This window comes from Sceloporus undulatus, chromosome 7 (assembly GCF_019175285.1).
Source record: "Sceloporus undulatus isolate JIND9_A2432 ecotype Alabama chromosome 7, SceUnd_v1.1, whole genome shotgun sequence".
In the NCBI taxonomy this organism is placed as follows: Eukaryota; Metazoa; Chordata; class Lepidosauria; order Squamata; family Phrynosomatidae; genus Sceloporus; species Sceloporus undulatus.
This window is the reverse complement of record NC_056528.1, coordinates 24205041-24224555: the sequence shown is the minus strand read 5'-3', so window position 1 is coordinate 24224555 and position 19515 is coordinate 24205041. Positions and strand designations below refer to the sequence as shown.

The window sequence follows — 19515 nt, the reverse complement described above, 5'->3', positions numbered from 1 at the left end:
AAATTCCATGCAAAGTGGGACCCTAAAGCAGCCACTTTCAGAGGTAAAGTTTCCCACTTTGTCCTCAAATTGCTAGAAAATGCCCCAGAAATCAATATAAGATGTAATACCAACTGTAATTATCGCTTAGAGAGTGTTGGGTCCACTGATCAGTGGTATAGAAACGTTCATATCCAAGTTGGTTGAAAACAATTCCTGTACCTATAAAAGCTAAAAGCAATGATCCATGTGTTCCTCAGCTGAAAAGAAAACATTGAAATGGCAGCAAAGGTTGCTTTTTGGAGGTTATTTCTGCCCATGATTCTTCCTTGCTGAGGGAACAGTCGCCTGCATTGCACCTTGCAGTAAATCTGCCTTTAAAAATCAGAATATTCCACATAAGCGAAACCTTCATCCAGCCGGTACAGTGACAAACGCTGCTGCCTTTTGGCTGCACATTTCTATCATGGAGGAAAGAGCATATCAATGTATGTGCATGCATGCACATAAACACATTGGTGGCACAGAGTTGTTGTTGTTGTTGTTTTTTAAAGCAGGATGGAAAACAGGATTCTAGCTTTCGGGGGGGAAAGGATGCTTTGGGTAGCATCGCCCTCCCATGTGCCATCCTTCCTGCAAACGTTTCCTGGACCGGATGCTGCCGGTGGTGCACTAAGAGCATCTCTCTCATTGCAGGCGCACAGCTCTGAATGCCTCCCACCCTCGCATCACGTTGTTCCCCCTCCTTCCCTACCGGCCACCTCCCTTTTCCCCCCTGGCACACAAAAGAGGAGCAATTAAATAGCTTTTAAGTGGATTTACGCTTTGGTGGGCTTGCGCATGAGAGAGGTGAAGCAAAGCAGAAATATTGGGAAGAAAAATATTTTTCAGAGGCGACACTGGAAGCACGGTGATGCACTGCTGAGGATCACCAGACGCCAATCCATCCAAGACGTGGAAGGTGTGTGGTTGTGTGTCTGGAGAGGTTGTCAAATGGAGGCCAGGTTGCACGCAGCATCCGCCAGACCCCAGCTTTGACAGATTAAGGAATCCGGCGGCGCCAGATTAAGGAATCCAGGATGGAAATTAAGCCAGACTGCACTGCCGGTATTTAGTTGACATCCATCCAAGGGAGAGCCACAGATGTGGTGAGTCGTAAGGCATTAATAGCGACAGAGCAGCATGGCGGTGTGTCATCTGCGCAGGGTCCAGGGTTGTGTTGTTTCAACACAATGGTGGCAGAACAGTGTGGGATTAAGATGTACCACTATTGGGGCGGGTTCCCTTGTTTTATCGGTACATTGTGCTGCAGATGGGAGAATTTCTAGACATGAAGTGATGTAGGGTTTTCAGCATGGGAAGAAGGTGCATGCCAGGGACAGAAAGAAACACAACAGCATTAGGGTGTTTTTTTGGCCTAACTGCGGCTTGATGATGCTCTCGTAACCAGATGTCATAAATTAAATTAGCATGGCTTTCATGCAGGGTAAGGCATTAAAAGGTGGAGCATGTTATTCTGAGGAAGTGTCAGGTCTTGACATGTTTATTCAACGATGCCACCATGATGCCACCCATCCAAGTGCCATCCTCCTATGGATTCAGGCCTCTTGGCTCAGCGTTGTCTGTAGAGATACCAAATCTTACGGCAGGACTCTCTGGTTTCCATGGGTCCCTTCCTGGCAGGAGAGGAGAGGTCAAATTCTCCCACATTGGAGGGCTCAGATCCAGGCAAGAGGAAAGGTCCAGGGGCAAATATCCAACTCAGCTAGAAGAGTAGCCACTTTGTATGATTTGCATGGATCTATTTATTGGTTGTTCAGCTTGCAAATATTCCCTGGGGTGGGTAAGTTGGTCTATATATTTACCTAGTGAGATTCCTTTTTTCATTCATTGTAATGCCAGGACTCACCCTCTGCTCTGCTTTGCATCCACCTTCTTCCTAGAAGCAAGGAGGCTACATTGAACAGTCCTTACCCAGAGTAAATGAGAAGGAACAAATTAATTTTACCTGGATCTGGGAAGAACCCTTTTAGTGGAGATTTCAGTCTCAGTTTCCAAGCAGGAAGATCTGTTCTGCAAGTGTGTGTTTGTGTTTGAATGACAAGCTGTGAGCAACGGTGCTTGGCAATGAATGGATAAGGCTTAATGGCATCACCAGGGGCCATCCCTCAGTCTCAGGGTTTGACCCAGAAACCTCAAGGCCTGGGATGATCCTGAACTGGGAAATATTTGTCTTCATTGACAGGTGCCAACTCTGTCAACAGGCGTATTGTCTGTGTTTTGCCACACACATACATATGCACAATGCTGGGGACTGATGCTAGGGTCTTTGGCATACAAAGGCTACGTTCTGCAAAGGCTAAATTCTGATACTCTGCTCTGGCTTTTGCATGCTCTGAACCCACGCTTCAGTCCCTGGCATGTGAAGGACCCTTAGAAATCAGTTTGTTCTGAAGAAGCTAGACACAGGAACAAAGGAAGACTCCTTAACCCGAACCAGGTCCTTGTGGGCAAGTCACACTCTCTCAGTCTCGGAGAAACTCCTTTTAACAAATCTTGCCAAGAAAGCCCCATGATAAGTTCACCTTTGAGTCGCCATATGTCGGAAACAACGCTAAGGTGAACAACAACAACAAGATCTAGATTATTTGAAAATAATTCAATTAGGTTAAAACACCTGGGTTATATAATTAGGTAATCAGAAGACTGACTAGATGAGACTTCTTTAAATTTTATATCCCATATTGTTTTATGGGGTATGGCAATATGGTTTTAGATGTTCTCCTTTAATTAATCTCATAGGCTGCTTTGAGTCCCACATGTGGGATCTAAATTCAATAAATAAATACATAATAAAGTGATGGTGTCTTCTCTGGCAGACCAAGCTCAATGACAACTTGAGCTTTCCTGGGCTGAGCCAATCTGTTCTTTACACGCGGCGCAATGGGGACAACTGAAGCCACGCTACGGATGGAAAACGTGGACGTGAAGGAAGAGTGGCAGGATGAAGACTTTCCCAGGTTGGTTTTTCTTTCATTGATGGAGAAAGAGAGCTTCTTCTCTGGACAGCTCCCTGCTTCTGGGGATGTTTTGGTTGGAGATCATGCACTGAGCATGGGCTTGGATTTGATTATCTCTGGGGGACCCTTCCAAATCTGTGAGTCTGTGATGTAGCTGGGACAAAAAAGAGATTGGTCCCACAATTCAAACCCTTAGGAATGTGTGTGTGTGTGTGTGTGTGTTGAATACTGGAGGGGTGTATTTACAGGGGAGTAAAAATTCAAGCATTGCCTGCAGATAAAAGTTTTGCCCTCCAATGAAATTTTCCTTCACCCCCCAAATTTCTAGCATTGCAGTAAGTTAAGCCATCAGTGGAGCATTTGGAAATACAGTGGAGGCCCTTGGTATCTGCTGGAGTTTGGTTCCAGGACTTCCTGTGGATACCAAAATCCATGGATACTCATCCCATTATATATATTAATGAAATGGTGTCCCTTATATAAAATGGGTGAACAGCAAGGTTTGCTTTTTGCCCCCACCCCCCCTCGGCCAAATATTTTCAAGCCATGGTTGAACGAATCCATGGATGCAAAATCGGTGGATACAGAGGGCTGATTATAGAGGCATCTGGAGTCTTGTAAGAAAAACAATTTACCAGAAAAAATCAGCCTAGGGATTTTAGAGGGTTTGAGGGCCACAAAAACATCCCTGGGGGCCATATATGGCCCCCAGGCTGCACCTTGCCCACTACTGGTCCACACTGTTTGGGAATCAGCTCTTTGGGCTTTTATGCCAAGGCTTTTTCCATACTTCGTCATGACAGAAATCAAACTCAGATCCATCTGCATGCAAACCAGGCTCTTCCCAGAGGCAAAAGAAAGACTTTCTTATTAGATTCCTCAGTGCAGATGTGGTTTTTATAGACAAGAGTCCTCAGCTAATGATCCAGTGAAGAGGAAGAAGGGAGAGAGTTTTGCTCGGCTGGATCCATCTGCTCCGTTGCCTTTTGCTCCGGCAGCTGGGCCAAGACAGAGAGCCCATTGTGCTGGGAACACAGGGGTTCTGTAGTCCTCCGGAGGGCGGCCTGTTGTGGCTGAGAAGCGAGTCCCAACGGCAATCCCATGCCACTCGGTAGCCAAGTTGGGTTTCTCCTTAATTTTACTGTACAAAATTTCAGGAATTCTGGGAGTTGAAGTCCAAACTGGAGGACCAAAGTTTGGGACTCACTGCCTTGATGGATACCAACAGTGGCCTCCTTTTGGTGCTGAGTTAAAACCATCCGTTTGCCCAGGCTTTGGGGTCTCAGTGACCATTACAGTGGATTTTGTCTTCTCTTTTTCCCTTTGGTTTAATTTTTGTAAGCTGTGTTTACATCCTTTAGACTGGTTCAGCGTTATTCCCAAACCATAAAACGGGAACAAACATTCTCCAGATTGTTCTCACGTTTGATTGATTCTTTTGCACGGTGGACATATAGGGTATCTCTGTTTTGCTTTAGGAGACACAGCTGAGTTCCCTTGCTCACATTTCCTGGAGTTCATGAATGCAGTCAATTGCTGCTATGTCTCTCTCTCTCTTCATCCCTTTTTTCTCATTCTTCTTTGTTGGCCCCATCCAACCTAATCTGTGGCAAGAAAATTCCTATTTCTGCCTGCAAAAGGGCAGGGGGTACTAGACAACCAATTCCCCGTCAACCAAGACTGAACCTGCCTCCTTAAAATGAAGGATTCCTTGGAGTAAATAAACCATGATTAAATTGGCAGGATGCCCCTGGGGTGGCAGGATTATGTAATAAGCGAAAAGAAGGTTTTCCTTTACACACACACACACACACACACACACACATGAAAGCAGAGCAGAAAATAAAGACACTTATGTGTTCTGTCAACAGTCTCCCAAACAGGAGATTTGGGGGACATTAATTATCAGCGGAAATGAATCCATCCGGATGCAAAAGGCCCCACTGTGCAAAGGAAGAGGCCAGCTGCCTGGGCCTGCCAAAGGAGGAAGAAATTAAGCATTTCCCAACACTGGGAAATGTTACGTTTCTCCTCTTGCAGCTGCAGAGAGCAGTGAGGGAGATCTAGTGGAAGAAAAGCATAGGTTTAAGCTCTTGAGGGCCTTAGGAAGACAGAAGAGATGAGAAAGAGCCTGTCTTCTTTCCGTCTCCGGCTTTATCACAGCAGCTGCTTGGGAGACTTTGGCCCCGCTGGGATGCAATCTCAGCCTCTGCTGGTACCCAAGGATGCTCCGAGGGTGGGATGCAGGGAGCATGCTCAGTAGAGCTCTCCCCCGGCAAGGGGAAAGAGAGACGGCAGGAAAGCCATCAGATGACCAGACTCTTCCAAAATGGTGCCACAGGATGAGCCGGATTGATTCAGAAAACTCCAGACAAGGGTTAGGAGAAAGAGGGCAAAGAAAGAGGCCTGGAAGAAGAGCTTTTATATTTATATATATAGACAAACCTTTTTTTAAGAAGTGGAAAGGAAGAACGCTGAGGATCCTCAGACCAGGAATTAGGGGTTAGCACAGTTCAAAGCATCTCTTCCCAAAAACTGAGGTAAGGAAAAGGCCCTCTTCTCTTTGGGATTTTAAATTTGTGTGTGTGTGTGTGTTGTGTGCTTTCAAGTCATTTCTGACTCATGGCTATTCTGTCGTGGGGCTTTCTTGGCAAGATTTGTTCAGAGGAGGTTTGCCATGGCCATCCCTGAGGCTGAGAGAGTGTGACTTGGCCAAGTGTCACCCAATGGGTTTCATGGCCAAGAGGGAATCAAACTCTTGGTCTCATAAAGCTTTGCCGGCTGTAATCTCATTTTGTGGAGTGACAACAGCACTGAACCAAGGATGTCATTTGTGACAGATGGATGCTATAGGTTGAGGTTTTGGGTTAAATTTGGATTTTCACTTCCAAATTGTGAAAAGGTGAATGAGGGCAATCAGTCAGGTAAATTCTCTCTGTTCAAAAGAACCTATAAAAGGATGTGCATTCTGTGTTATGGACCTTTCCCTACTTTTCAGGAGGGGTAAAACCGGCTGCTCTCTAAACCGGATGTGCCTCCGGATGGAGGGAGCACATTTCATAATGCAAAAGCTGATGGGCTCCTGAGAGGGAGGGGGATTATCTGGTAATCCCAGTAATTATTTATGCAGTTTTATTTTAACATCTAGAGACTCTAATGTCGGGGAAACCTCTGGATCTCCCAAATGGCAATTTGTGTGGTCTCTTCCCTGCTTGCAAGGCCCCACTAGAATTGTTTTTAAAATATGGGGTCTCAACATTGCAGACAAGTTGTTATTAATTTTGCTTCTTGGTAGGTAATTGCTGGCAGAGGGGAAGCTAACCAACGATTTTATGTGTGTTGTGTGCCTTCGTTTCTGATTTATGGTGCCCCTATCATGGCAAGATTTGTTCATAGGAGGTTTGCCATTGCCTTCCAACGCTCAAACCATTACACAACGCTTCCTCCTTCATATTTCTTAGCACTTTGTCATTTAATACAGTCTTGATTGATTTCCCAAGAGGCTCCACTACAACAGAGCCTCAGTGTGTGTCTGCACTGCAAAAATAATGCAGTTTGACACCACTTTAACTGCCATGGCTCTATCCTACATAATCCTGGCATTTGTAGCTTGGCGAGGCACCAGCACTCATTGGCAGAGAAGGCTAAAGACTTTGCAAAACTGCCAATCCCAGGATTCCATAGGATGGAGCAACAGCACTTAAAGCCATGTCAAACTGTGTTGTTTCTGTAGTTCATATGCACCTCAGTGGTCCAGTTTTCACAGATTATTTTGGGGAGTAAGGGAAGAGTCTCAGCACCCTCAGCCTTATCTTGAATTATGCAATTACAGCACTGCGATTCCACTTTAATGGCCACAGATGTACATTTGGAGAAAAATAAGTGGTCATGTGCATGTATACATGATACACTCAGGTCATCTGATATTTAAAGAATTCCAAAGGCTTAATTGGGGAAGCATGTATTAATTGAGTCCCAGTTCTGGGAAAAGAGCAGTATACAAATAAATGTAATAATAATAATAATAATAATAATAAATTGTATGTTTCTCTGCCTTTCTCTTGCCATGTCAAATCTACAGGCCCCTTCCTGAAGAAGCAGGAATGGACTCCTTAGGCAGCCCAAATGAGACCACATTGTGTGAGTTGCCGTGTTGAAAATGCATGTTGCTGTCAACAATTTGTCGTTGTCGTGTGCTGTCAAATTGGCTTTGACGTGTGGCAATCCTATGAACAAGAGATCTCCAAGAGTCCCATCATCCACAGCCCCTGCTCAGGTCCTGCAAAGTCAGGGCAGCCATTGTGGCTTCCTTGATGGAGTCCATCCTCCTACAATGCGACCTTCCTCTTCTCCTACTGCCTCCCATTATCCCACATTTTTCCCAGTTTGGGGGTGCATCTACATTGTAGAAATAATGCTGTTCAACACCACTTTAAGCGCTGTCACTCATCCTATGGAATCCTGGGATTTATAGTTCTGCAAGGTCTGTAACCTTCTCTGCCAAAGAGTGGCAGTTGTTTCATGAAATTACCAATCCCAGGCTTCTGTAGGGTGGACCCATGGTGGTTAAAGTGATGTCAAACTGCATTATATGGGGTAGGTGTTTTCAGTTTTGTGTTTTAACTTTTGTATGTTTTAAATGTTAATTTTATACAGTTTTAACGGGGTTATTATTATTATTTTCAATTGTTTTTAAGGTGTTTTTATTTGTGAGCTGCCTTGGGTCCCTTTTTGGGAGAAAGGCAGCATAAAGATGAAATAAATAAGATAAATTATTTCTACAGTGTAGATGCACCCTGGGCTTACAGCAGCTAAACCAAGCAAAGTTTGTTGAAAAGCAATGAAACTATCATGAAACTTTTCATTGTCAATAATTCCAAACAGTCACACTAACTAGATTTCTGAAATTACGTCCCACTATTCTTTCCCATGTCCTTGTTTATTTAAAAAATGTAGCATAGGAGCCCCTAGTCCTAAACACAACCTTTCCACATACAAGAAGTATCAGGCTGAACCATGTCCTCTTTTTGGGTTCCTGTGTGCTCTTTCCACCCGCAGCCCCTCCAAACACGTTAAATTTTAGTAATGGGGCGCATCACAAGCGGAAGACGCTGGTCGCCCCAGAAATCAACATCTCTTTGGATCAGAGCGAAGGTTCGCTCTTGTCAGACGACTTTCTTGACACGCCTGATGACCTGGACATCAACGTGGACGATATCGAGACTCCAGATGAAACCGACTCCCTTGAGTTCCTTGGGAACGGGAACGAACTGGAATGGGAGGGTAAGCCATATTTCATATTTCCATATTTCAGATATTTTGGGAATGGGATAGACTGTGGTTCAAGCCTCAGCCAAGTTCTTAGAGTTCTTAGGATCGTAGGCTGCATCTGCACAGCAGAATTAATGCAGTTTGACAAGGCATTAATCGCCATGGCTCAATGCTATGGGATCCTGGGGATTTGTACTTTGCTGTGGTACCAGAACCCTCTGACAGAGAAGGCTAAGTATCTCATAAAACTACTTGGAGAGACGAAACAACAAAATGGCTGTTGTGCAAAAGTGACATTCCTCTGCTGCATTCTTGCAATATGATTCTAATAAGAAATGTTTAAAAAGAAGAAAAGGAAAGGGGGAAGATATGGAGACTTTTTTCTTCCATTATAGTCTAAGTATTTAAAAATAAATATACAAACCCTTGAGGGTGAGAGTAAAGTATTGCAGCTGGTGATAAGAAAAGCCTGCAAACTGGGGCAACAGGAACATTATTTGGATATCTTAAAAGAGAGAGGGAAGGAGAGAAAGAACTATAAAAACAAATATCCCAATGTCCCGATACATTTGTTCCATCTGGAAGACCTCTCAAAAAACGTTGTTGATTCGAGATCCCAGGGATGGTCCTTATTTCTCCCCAGATGATACTCCTGTGGCCACTGCCAAAAACATGCCTGGAGACAGTGCGGACTTATTTGGGGATGGAGCCGCAGACGGCGGCAGCACCACCAATGGACGCTTGTGGCGGACGGTCATCATAGGCGAGCAGGAGCACCGCATCGACCTGCAGATGATCAAGCCCTACATGAAAGTGGTGACCCACGGAGGTGAGGAAAGGGACCAGGGTGCGGGTTCTCAGACTGTCAGGAACGGTCAACTAAGAAAGTCATCCTCCTGGAGTAATCATAGCAATTCTCTTTGCAAGAAAGACACAGTTTTCAAAGACAATTCACAATTCAAGACTTACTCTGCGCAGAATAAAAACACCAACCCTCACACAGGGTTATTTCACACAAGAAACAGAACTTTCTGCGCAGTAATGGGCTTGCTATTCTGCGCAGAATACAATGTGCAGAAAATGTGCAGAATAGTATGTGTAGTATAGAAGACACAAAAACACTTACTTTGCACAAAATTCTCACATTTTTTTTGCGCGGAAAACAGGTTTTCCTGTGCAAAAACCAAATGCGAATTTTGCATAGAAGACATTTCAAACCGAAAGAATTCTTATCATTCCAGAATTCATCTCATCAAGGTTTCTTTCCACAATCCAGAAAAAAACTGTATTTTGACCATTTTTTGAAAATATCCTCCCCATCCCTGGAATCAACACATCCGTTTGTATCTGTCTCACTTAGGCTACTATGGCGAAGGCCTCAACGCCATCATTGTCTTTGCTGCTTGCTACTTGCCTGACAGCAGCCTCCCCGACTACCATTACATCATGGAGAATCTCTTCCTGTGAGTAACTTTTCCCTCCTGTCTTCCACAAAGGAGGAAGGAAGCAGACGATATGTGCTCTGTTCGGCTTTTGTTTTTTCAGCTTCTGCTCCCTAAAATCATTGGTTGCCCCTGAGAAAAGTCACAAGACCTTCTAAAGGCGTGATATTTTTGATCTTTATTTCTCAGCAACGCAGGCAGTGCGTCATCCGCTGCGAAGGGTGCTAAAATTAATATTAAAAGGTGTTTTCCTCACCTCATTTTCTGCATCCGTTTTCCTCCTGACAGGTATGTGATCAGTAGCTTGGAGCTGTTAGTAGCCGAAGACTACATGATTGTGTATTTGAACGGTGCCACCCCACGACGGAGGATGCCGGGCATCGGCTGGTTGAAAAAGTGCTACCAGATGATAGACCGGAGGTGAAAAACCCATAACAAGTGGTTGATATTTTACAGTCTGCCAAGCTGGTGTTGAAATAAATCTGCCCCTATTCCTCTTTCTAGGGTTTGGGAAAGTTACTTTTCCAACCAAATTTTATAATTCGCTTAATTGCATTTTAACCTTTGTATGATGTATACTTTTAGCTGCATCTGTTTTTAACTTTTGAAAGTTACTTGGAGTCCTAGGGCTACGAAAAAGGTGGAATATAAATACAGAGATAAATACATAAGTAATAACTATGACTCCCAGAATCCCCTAGCCAGCAAGGCCTGTAATTTGGCTAGTAATTTGTACAAGTGATGATTTTCGTATGACCATTTTAAGATGGCAGAACCAAACGAAAACAGCACCAAGCCCTCCAGAGTAGATAATATTTTTGAACCAGTTTGTGGTTGACAACATAACATCCCTCTTCAAAATCCAAATGAAAGGGCAGAAAGGAATGTGTGTGTGTTGTGTGCTTTCAATCAGTTTCCGATGCACGGCAACCCTAAGGAGAACCTATAATGGTTTGGTGCGGTTGTGTTCCACAGAGAGGCGGGATATAAATACAATTATTATTATTATTATTATTATTATTATTATTATTAATTAGGTTATCTTGGCGAGATTTATTTGGAAGGAGAGGTTTGCCTTTGCAAAATACCTGGTTTAAATCTTTCCTCTCCTCACAAACTCCCCTGGCTTGCTCTTGAGTCTATGTTGCCTTTGCTTTTTGCGCAGATTACGGAAAAACTTGAAAGCCCTGATCATTGTCCATCCATCCTGGTTCATCCGGACAGTCCTGGCGATATCAAGGCCATTCATCAGGTAAACAAGGAATAGCTGGGGAGAAGGTCATTAAATCTGTCTGATATCTGCCCCTCTGTATGTGTCACTTCTCATTGAATCTCTTTGCTTTCCTATACATTTGACATTAAATTTACCCCTTTCTACTTTTTTCCAAAGTGGCTGATGGAAGCCTCATTGCCAAAACCAGCAAAACCAAACCTGAGATATACAAGCTTTTTCTCGTATTTGTGAAAGAAAGAATCTATAATGCAGTAGGATGTAATACAGGGAAATTTCAGGCTTTCCTTCCATCACACCCCAAAATCGTACTCAAGGTGTACTACCTTTTCTCTCTTTCCACCAAACCTACATTGAGCCAGTTTTCAGTACTATGTGCCTCCATGAAAGTAATTTAATCCCCCCTGCTCTGGTTTTCAAGCAGGTCAGGAATAAATATAACAGCCTAGAAAAGTCACGCTATAACACCTCTTAGAAGATTTTAGCAGATGTATGTTTGCGTCAATTGCATGTTTTCATCTCTTCTCCTCCCTAGTGTGAAATTCATCAATAAAATCCAGTACGTTCACACCTTGGAGGAACTCGCCCATAATATCCCCATGGAGCACGTCCAGATTCCAGAGTGCATCCTACAGTGAGTATCGCATGTCTCAGCTTCTCACAAACCCTGGAAACCATGTTTGCTTCTGGACATCGTCCTCGCCATCCCTGCCACTATTTCCTCTCCTTCTCTGTAGACTTCACTTACTGCTGCTTCCCAATGTTAAAATAAGAAAACATTTTAAATGGGAGAAGGATCTATTCTTAGTAGTAATACAGTCAGCCCTTGACTTTCAGGGTAGTTAGGGGTGTAGGATCCCCACAAAAGTGGGAAAAATATAAGACGCTATATATACGCAAATATAGGACACTAATTTTTTTTAAACTTAATATTTCTCCAGGCATTTCTAGGTCCTCCGCTGTGATTCTATAGTCAATTTCCAGCAGAATCAGGCTGGAGGACTTAGAAATGTCTAGAGAGTACATATATTTTTTTCCATTTGTGGACCAATGCAGAATGGAATCAATGCATATCAGGAAATTCTTGCCACGATCCCATTATGCATCTTCACAATTCACTAATAGGGTTTCTTAGCCACTCCGCTACATAACTGACTATACGTAATGATACATATAGTAGAGTAGAGAATTTGGGCCATTATCCCTATTGTTAGGGGAGATGGCTTTTTTGAGCAACACCTTTCATCGCTGTCCTGCTTTTTCATGTATAGGTTCGAAGAGGAGCGGAACAGAGCAAGGAAAGAAAGGTCAGCTTGCAGTATTTCCACTGGTCTTGACATTAATCTTCACAGGGCTTGACATTAAGATTGCAGTACTTTGCTGGGCTTGACATTTCTCTAAGGAGAAAAGGGAAAAGGGAGAAACCAGGACATTTTAAAAGCAATTGAAGAACTGGGGTGACAGAGGATTGATCAGGACTGTCCCTGCCAAATCGGGACAGTTGTATCACGTCTGCTGCTTCAGAAAGAGAATACTTCAGCAGACAATTTGTTTTTACAGGGCAGAAGAGAAACAGGAGGGGGCTGAGAAAGAGAGGTAAACCTTTTCCCTGTTTTATTCTGTCAGGAACAGCATGGAGGCAATCACATTTCTGAGGCAAACAGGCCAAAAACTGGTACATACAAGAGCCTGTGTTCAAAACTGTCATTGTACTACTGCAAGGTCCATTGTACCAGTATTGGAGTAGCCCCTGTTGGAATGCTCCCCATACACAAAAAGCCCAGATACCTCCATTTTTCTCTGTAGTTCCTCCCAAAATGGCAACAGAGTCACTTCCTGTCACTATTTTGAGTGGGACTGCAGAGGAAAAGTGTGGTCTTTGAGGATAGCACAGGGTGCTGAGTGAGAGTGGGATTTTTTGCATGCTCTTACACTTTGGGGGAGGCTTCTTCCATGGCTTGACATCAACTGAGATCAACTTCAACCACCATAAAGCTGCTTACTTTTTTGTCTACTCTTCCCACACAGGCCTGCGCTGCCAGCAGAGGAGCATGAAACAAGGTCTGGATTTTTAATATGTATATAAAAATTTAAGCACTTTCAGAATTTAAAGTTGGGAGCAGACAGCCACCAAAGCGTGGTGTCATGGGGAAGGAGGCAAGGCTGTCTGGGAAAACTCAGAGGGCTGAATTTAATGTGACAGTATGACATTTTTCACCTACAGAAGGCAGCAAAGCCCATTTCGGTCCCGAGGGCACAACCAGATCTCAGGAGCTAAAGCTAAAGGAGGGGAGATTTTGGTTTAACTGACCATAGTAATAGTAGCTTGATCATGAAACCAATATCCCAGACAGTCTTTAACCAAAATGTGGCCTTGTCAGAGACTTTGTTAACAGAGGTGTTTCTGTGCATCGTGTGTGTCTTACATAATGTGTTGCACTTGCCCAGCTCCCATTGTTTCAATGGGTCTTCTCTAGCTGAGATTAACTAGAGTCCCAGTTCCATCCCAATTCTGCAGCCAGAAAAAAAAAGGGGGGGGGGGGAATTCATCAAATGAAGTTTCTGTTGCGAATGCTGCTAATAAAACCTCCAGCTAGACAGATGGAAAGGAAAATATATTGTTAAATGAGCTTCTTTATTAACAATGAAATGCCTCAACAGAGATCTCTTATTAATTGCTCTAATTTAAATTGCAACCTGACGACTTAATGTATTAATTCTACCCTGACTTTTCTCTCCCCCCCCAACTTGTGACCCCACTCAGCATGTCATGAAGAAAGACCCAGAGATGGATTCGTGGACCTAAAGAACGTTGTGGCCTCATGCATCACCACTCACCGTCAAAGCCCTTCCTGGTGTGTTAAGACCTCCTGTGACCATCTCATCCTCAGCCCCCAACCAAACAAGGAACTGCGTCTACTTCCAAAGTCAACACAAAGACATCGCGCAAAGGATCCAGCAAACCATTTCCAGGAGCTTCAGATTCTCGGCTCTCTATCACAGAGTTTGTGATGCAAACCATGTTGACAAAGAGACAGTGCGAGGGAACATTGACGGCACCCAACTCACAAACAGAAATCTACTTTTTCTACTCTTCTTTCTGCAGGGCAACACAGCGACATGGGATTGCAAAGCTCAGATCCATTCTTCATTTCTTGCCACAGAGATTTTTGCTTTGTGCATTTACTGGGTGACAGATAATTGCCGAAACAAAGCTTCCCTTTTCAGATGAGGTTTGGATTGGGGCTTTCCCAAATAAGATGGAGCATCTCCCTCATTATTTCTTCAACTATATTCTTGGCAATCTTTTTATCATGGAGATTGTACTGAAGGATGGCAGGGCAAATGTTATGAAGGAGAGTTAGCTTTCCTAATGATGGGTTCTCTCTCCACCTTCTGGCTGCCCAAATTTCAAGAAGGACCCCAACACAAAGCCCTTTTACTCAACCATCTGTGAGCAGATACAAATATCTTCCCGGAAGGAGGAACGTTCCTGTGGCCTCGTGGTTCTTCATGACCCTGGACAATCATCTGCTATATTTATACCTCCAAACGTACAACTCAAGCTGCTAACACTTGAAAACTGCCCATATCTCTTACAGCAAGGAAAAAAGAAAAGGGAGCTTTATGCAAATGCAAGAATGCAAAGTTAGAAAGTATACATATTTATAATAGCAAGATGAGGAATAGAATGTGCTTTTCTTTAATAATAATAATAATAATAATAATAATTAACCTTCTGCTCTTTTCCCAAAGAGCTCAGCCCAAGAAACATATCGGTTATCACAATTTTCCCTCCAAACGGAGACCTTGTTATTTTAAGGTTGGAAGAGAGAGACGTTTGGGTTTAAGATACTTCAGTCATAAGCATCTTAATGGATTTGACTCCATGCTTTCCAGGATTTCACTCCATCCCTTCTACCCCACTGACTTTGCAGGCACAGAAGACACCAACCGAGTCACGCAAAACCATGTTCAAATTGGGGTCTGGAAGCTGACTTTGCATTCAGGCACCCCTTCCAAGAGTAAGCAGGGCAATGAAACGTGACCAGACCATTCTCATCCATCCCAACCCTATTAATTTCAACATTTCATGTGCAGAATTTCACGAGAGGGCGCTGCTGCCCAAATTACATTAGCAGCTGGGATTTCCTTGTGTCTCGATGCCAGCAATGCAACAGGAGGTGGCTGCAGAAGACTGGAGGGAACACGCAACAGTTGGCTTACTCATTCATCCCCTCTGAAATGTTACAACCGTCGTCTGGTATGTCTCCTAAATACCCTCAAGGCACCAGATCCTGTCCGATTTTGGAAGCTAAGCAGGGTCAGTCCTGGTTAGTCCTTGGATGGGAGACTGCCAGAGAATACCAGGTGCCATAGGCTATATTTCAGAGGAAGGAGCTGGCAAAAGTACCTCTGAGGGTTCCTTATCTAATAAAACCCTATGGATTGAATGGGGTCATTATAAGTCAAGAGGAGACTTGAAGGGACAAACACATCTTCCGCGATGGGTTTAGGGATTGTCCACAGGCAAAGAAGAGCCAGCACAGTGTAATGATCTGAGTGTTGGACTAGGACTAGGACTCTGACAGACTAGGGTTCGAAGTCATATTCTCTCAGCCTCGAAGGAAGGCAAGGGCAAACCTACTCAGAATAATAAATCTTGCCAAGAAAACCCTACGCAGAAGGCCACCAACTTATACGCAATGGCAACAACTTGTAAGGAAGCTACAAACAGTTGAATTAATTCATTAAAATTGCTTTGTGGGGCCGTTATGATCCCAGTGTACCAACAACATTCGTATCTCCCCACATCTCTGGTGGGTCCTTCAAGTCCTAGCCTTGTACCCACATACCAGCGATGGGAGCAGAATCCCATGGGGTAAAAGGCAGACAAGACTTTTGGATTATTGGACAGACTTTCCCTTGATCTGCAAGAACACAGAGTTCCTCCAGTTAACATCAGATGCAAAAGAATGTGGATATAGGATTGCAGGATATGGTAACCCTCTGAGGAAACACAGGGCTAACCCAGGACTTTGCTTCCATTACAAAACTCAAAATCACACCATGATCTGCTCCTGTTTCGTCACCCGCCACCTTCCTTTCTTGAGTTCACCCTCCTAAATTAAGCTTGAATGTTTGTTTGTTTTGCTGGCTCTGTTGTTCAATCTCTGGGGCCTGAAGGCACTTGTTGATCTGCTATACATGACCCAGAAATCCTTGTGCCACAAGACGATGACCTAACCTTGAGAGGCAAGGATTCAACATTGCTACTAAACTTCTTGAAAATGTACAGCTCATAATTGAATGCTCCTCTCTCCCTTTTCCTCTCTCTTTCATGCATATGTAGAAATATCAAAGAAGTTGCTTTTTGGGGTGAGGAACATTTGGAAAACTTAAGAGGCCATCTGAAGCAGTTCCCAGATGGCTTCAATAATAGGACCATTGAGCCCAATAGGGGATAATCTGACCAGCACCAGATTTAGGGGTTGTTGGGCAGATGTGGGATGGGGGGCTTTTCTTGGGTCTGCTGGTCAAGATCCATGGAAGAGGGAAAGCTGGACATTTGGACATGGTGCATTGGAGGCATGTGCTGTGCCGCACAACTAGGAGAACCCGCAACATATCCTCAGGAGTGATAACTGGCGGATCCATAATATTGGAAGGATTGGTGCTTTGCACGTTTTCTTCCAAGAATGATAGGGTTTACAGATTGTGGTTTTCTTGTATATAGGAGAACATAATTCATCATAACCTGAGTTTCTCTTTGCTCTCTTCTCTGTGGACATGACTCATTTTGTTGTTACAAGAGGGACCAGAGGTGCATATTAGGAATTAACTGGCTAAAGGGAAACTGTGGCGTAGTCATTGGACTATGGCTCCCATCATCCCAGACCGTTGGCAATGCTAGCTGGGATTTCTGGGAACTAGCCTTCAACAATGCCTAGAGGGCTATTAATCCTGGATTAAAGACTGGGAAAGTATGTATCCTGTCCTGCATGTGATGAGAAAGAATTGGAAACGGGACCCTTTCGCACCATATAACCATAGTACAATGATTCCATTTATATGGAATCCAGGGATTTGGAATTTAGAGAGAGGTGTTGAGTATTCTCAGCCAGAGAGCTCTAGCGCCTTCCCAAACTACAAACCCCAGGATTGCAGGGGATGCAGCCAACGGCTCTTGAAGTGGGATCATAGGACTAGAACGGTATCATGCAAATGGGTCCTTGTAGTACTACATTCTTGTAACCATTCTTTTTGTGTTAATTAATGCGTCCTACTCCCCTAAGAGGGCAAAAACCAATCTTGCCACAGTTGGCATTTATTCAAGGCATGAGAGTCTAACTTGTTCAGTTCAGTCCCGACGGCTGCTCTCCTGTAAAAATAGAAAATTCTGTCCCCATTTGAAGCATATCGTACAATTCCACCATTCCCATATCGATGCTCCTTCCTCTTGCCTGAGAGACTTTTGCTTCCGGATGTAGTATATATGCCAGAGAAGGGATTTTCGAAAGCCCCTGTGTTCTACATGGACAAATGTACATATATGTGCTTTTTCTTTTTTCTTTTTGTATAATATAGCATGCCGCTCTCTCTCCAAGTGAATTCTCCCATCACCAGACGAAGGCACAAGAACCACTCCTGCGCACCCACTTTCCCTGTGTTAAAGCGGAGCCCTTCTGACCAAAACATAACTTGTAAAATGGTGGGAGACCGTAATTCTTCGGCAACCGCCCTGTGTTTGTATTTTAGATGGTTTAACTCTAGGAAGATACTTGTTAACTGTATATGATGATCATCCTTTTTCTTGCTTTGTTTGAAGCCAAGAAACTCTGTGGATATTTAATTAAAAATACTGAACCTTCCATGCGTCTGTTCTTTTTAAGAAATACAGTACTGGTGTCGGAACTGGATTATAAATGTATTGCTTTCTCGCAAACCTTAGGAAATGTGGACTCGTTTCCTGAGTCCACATTTTCTGAGGTTTGGGGGATTTTTCACAAAAGAATTTCATTAGGGAAGAAATATGAATCTTATGTTTTGTTTTTACACACAATAATCTAATATTTTAAGCCATTATTCCAAGCATGAGAAACAGACTATGAAGGAGAATATGTCCAGCAATCAAATAATTTAAGATACTCCATTGCTTGAGGTTCTGAATAACCAGAAATGGGACACAATACATTGCAATGTGCATAGCTAAGAGCCCCAGTTATATACTATTCTGCTCAGGTCTTGCAAACTCAAGGAAGGCATGGCTTCTTTGACTGAAGTCTTCCTCATTTCCTTCCTTCCAATTTATCAAGCAGGATCATGTTTCCCAGCAGCTCACGTTGTCTCATGAAAAGCACAATAGCCTTAGTTTGGTCCTTTTGGCTTCCAGGGAGAGTTCAGGCTTAATTTGGACCCATTGGGTTGCCTTTCAAATCATCTTTCAAATGAGTTGGTTTTCTTCCCAACCACTTTCTCCACAGTCCAGCTTTCGCAACCATACATAGAAATGGGGAATACGACGATGGCCTGGAGCATTGCAGCCTACCAGGATGAGGTATGTTTATTTTTACAGACTCGGATCCAAACCTACGTCATGCTATGATCTAAAGCTGGGTTTGAAATTTTAATGAATTCTGGAATAGCAAAGGGGTTTTCCAGACTGTGGAGTGGATTAGTTGGCCTAGAAATGACACGCAACACCATTCTCTTTTGCAGGAAGAATGATCGTGGATGACCTTGCCCTCTTTGTCGAAATGCTATAGGAGATCTATGGGCCTATGAAAGCATGCGCTGTTTCTCCTGTAGCTGATATCCTTCCTGAAAGCGTTCTAATTGTTTTCAACAAGAACAAGGCCTTCATGATTCAGGTAAGTGGGAATTTAATCCTGTTTAGCTTCCATCCTCAGACGGTGAGCACGAGAGTCTGGATCATCCTTTAGCGAGGGGGAGACGTCACTGTCCTTGGCTCCAAGTTGCTGGCGCATACCGCGTGGCCGCAAGGAACGTGACCAATGAATGTACCGGCTACGCTTTGATACATCCCATGTTATAACTATGACTTGCAAGTGTACTGAACAACTGAAGGATTAAGTACTGCTTTATGAGGAATACAAAACGTGCGCCCAGGAAGCTGCAGGCGTGTCCTTTGTGAGGCGGACATGCTCAGGGAGTCAGTCGCTGGGTTTTTCCACAAGCGATATGACGTTTGTTCCCTGGGTTCTCTTTTGGGCACCTCCGTATTATTCATGCATGAAAAGGCCTCAGTGTTTTCTAAGAACTAGAAAGAACGAGTGATACACGATTAGGAAACAGAGAGAAACCTCAGTACAAACCGTATTGACACTTCCTTCCCCTAAGGCTGATCTACCAGCTTTATCCTAGTTACCTGGATCCAATAGAAGTATTAGACTTGGGCAATTTCAGTGGCACAATTTGATTCGCATTTTAAGAACATGTTGAAAGACAGCGTCCAATGGCACTTTAGACTCATAGAATCACAAAGTTGGAAGAGACCCTAAGGGCCATCCATTCCAACCCCATTTCTGCCATTCAGGAAGACATCATCAAA

At 43.7% G+C, this 19515-nt stretch overlaps 1 protein-coding gene across 5 annotated transcripts; it reads left to right on the top strand.

The window, feature by feature from the left end:
• The first annotated feature begins 643 nt into the window (after positions 1–643).
• ATCAY (ATCAY kinesin light chain interacting caytaxin) lies at positions 644–17815 on the top strand. 5 transcript variants are annotated; one of them, XM_042479967.1, is made up of 13 exons: positions 645–940; positions 2859–2999; positions 7081–7139; positions 8058–8282; positions 8914–9099; positions 9631–9733; positions 10001–10132; positions 10878–10964; positions 11479–11577; positions 12215–12250; positions 12504–12539; positions 12972–13004; positions 13708–17815. In XM_042479967.1, the coding sequence occupies exons 2-13, from the start codon at positions 2923–2925 to the stop codon at positions 13715–13717; spliced, it is 1083 nt and encodes a 360-aa protein (XP_042335901.1). In that variant the 5' UTR covers positions 645–940; positions 2859–2922; the 3' UTR covers positions 13718–17815. The 5 variants fall into 5 exon arrangements, with proteins under 5 accessions (XP_042335902.1, XP_042335905.1, XP_042335901.1 ...); XM_042479966.1 differs by having other exon boundaries at positions 645–1127; XM_042479968.1 differs by lacking the exon at positions 12504–12539 and having other exon boundaries at positions 644–1127.
• The last annotated feature ends 1700 nt before the right edge of the window (positions 17816–19515 follow it).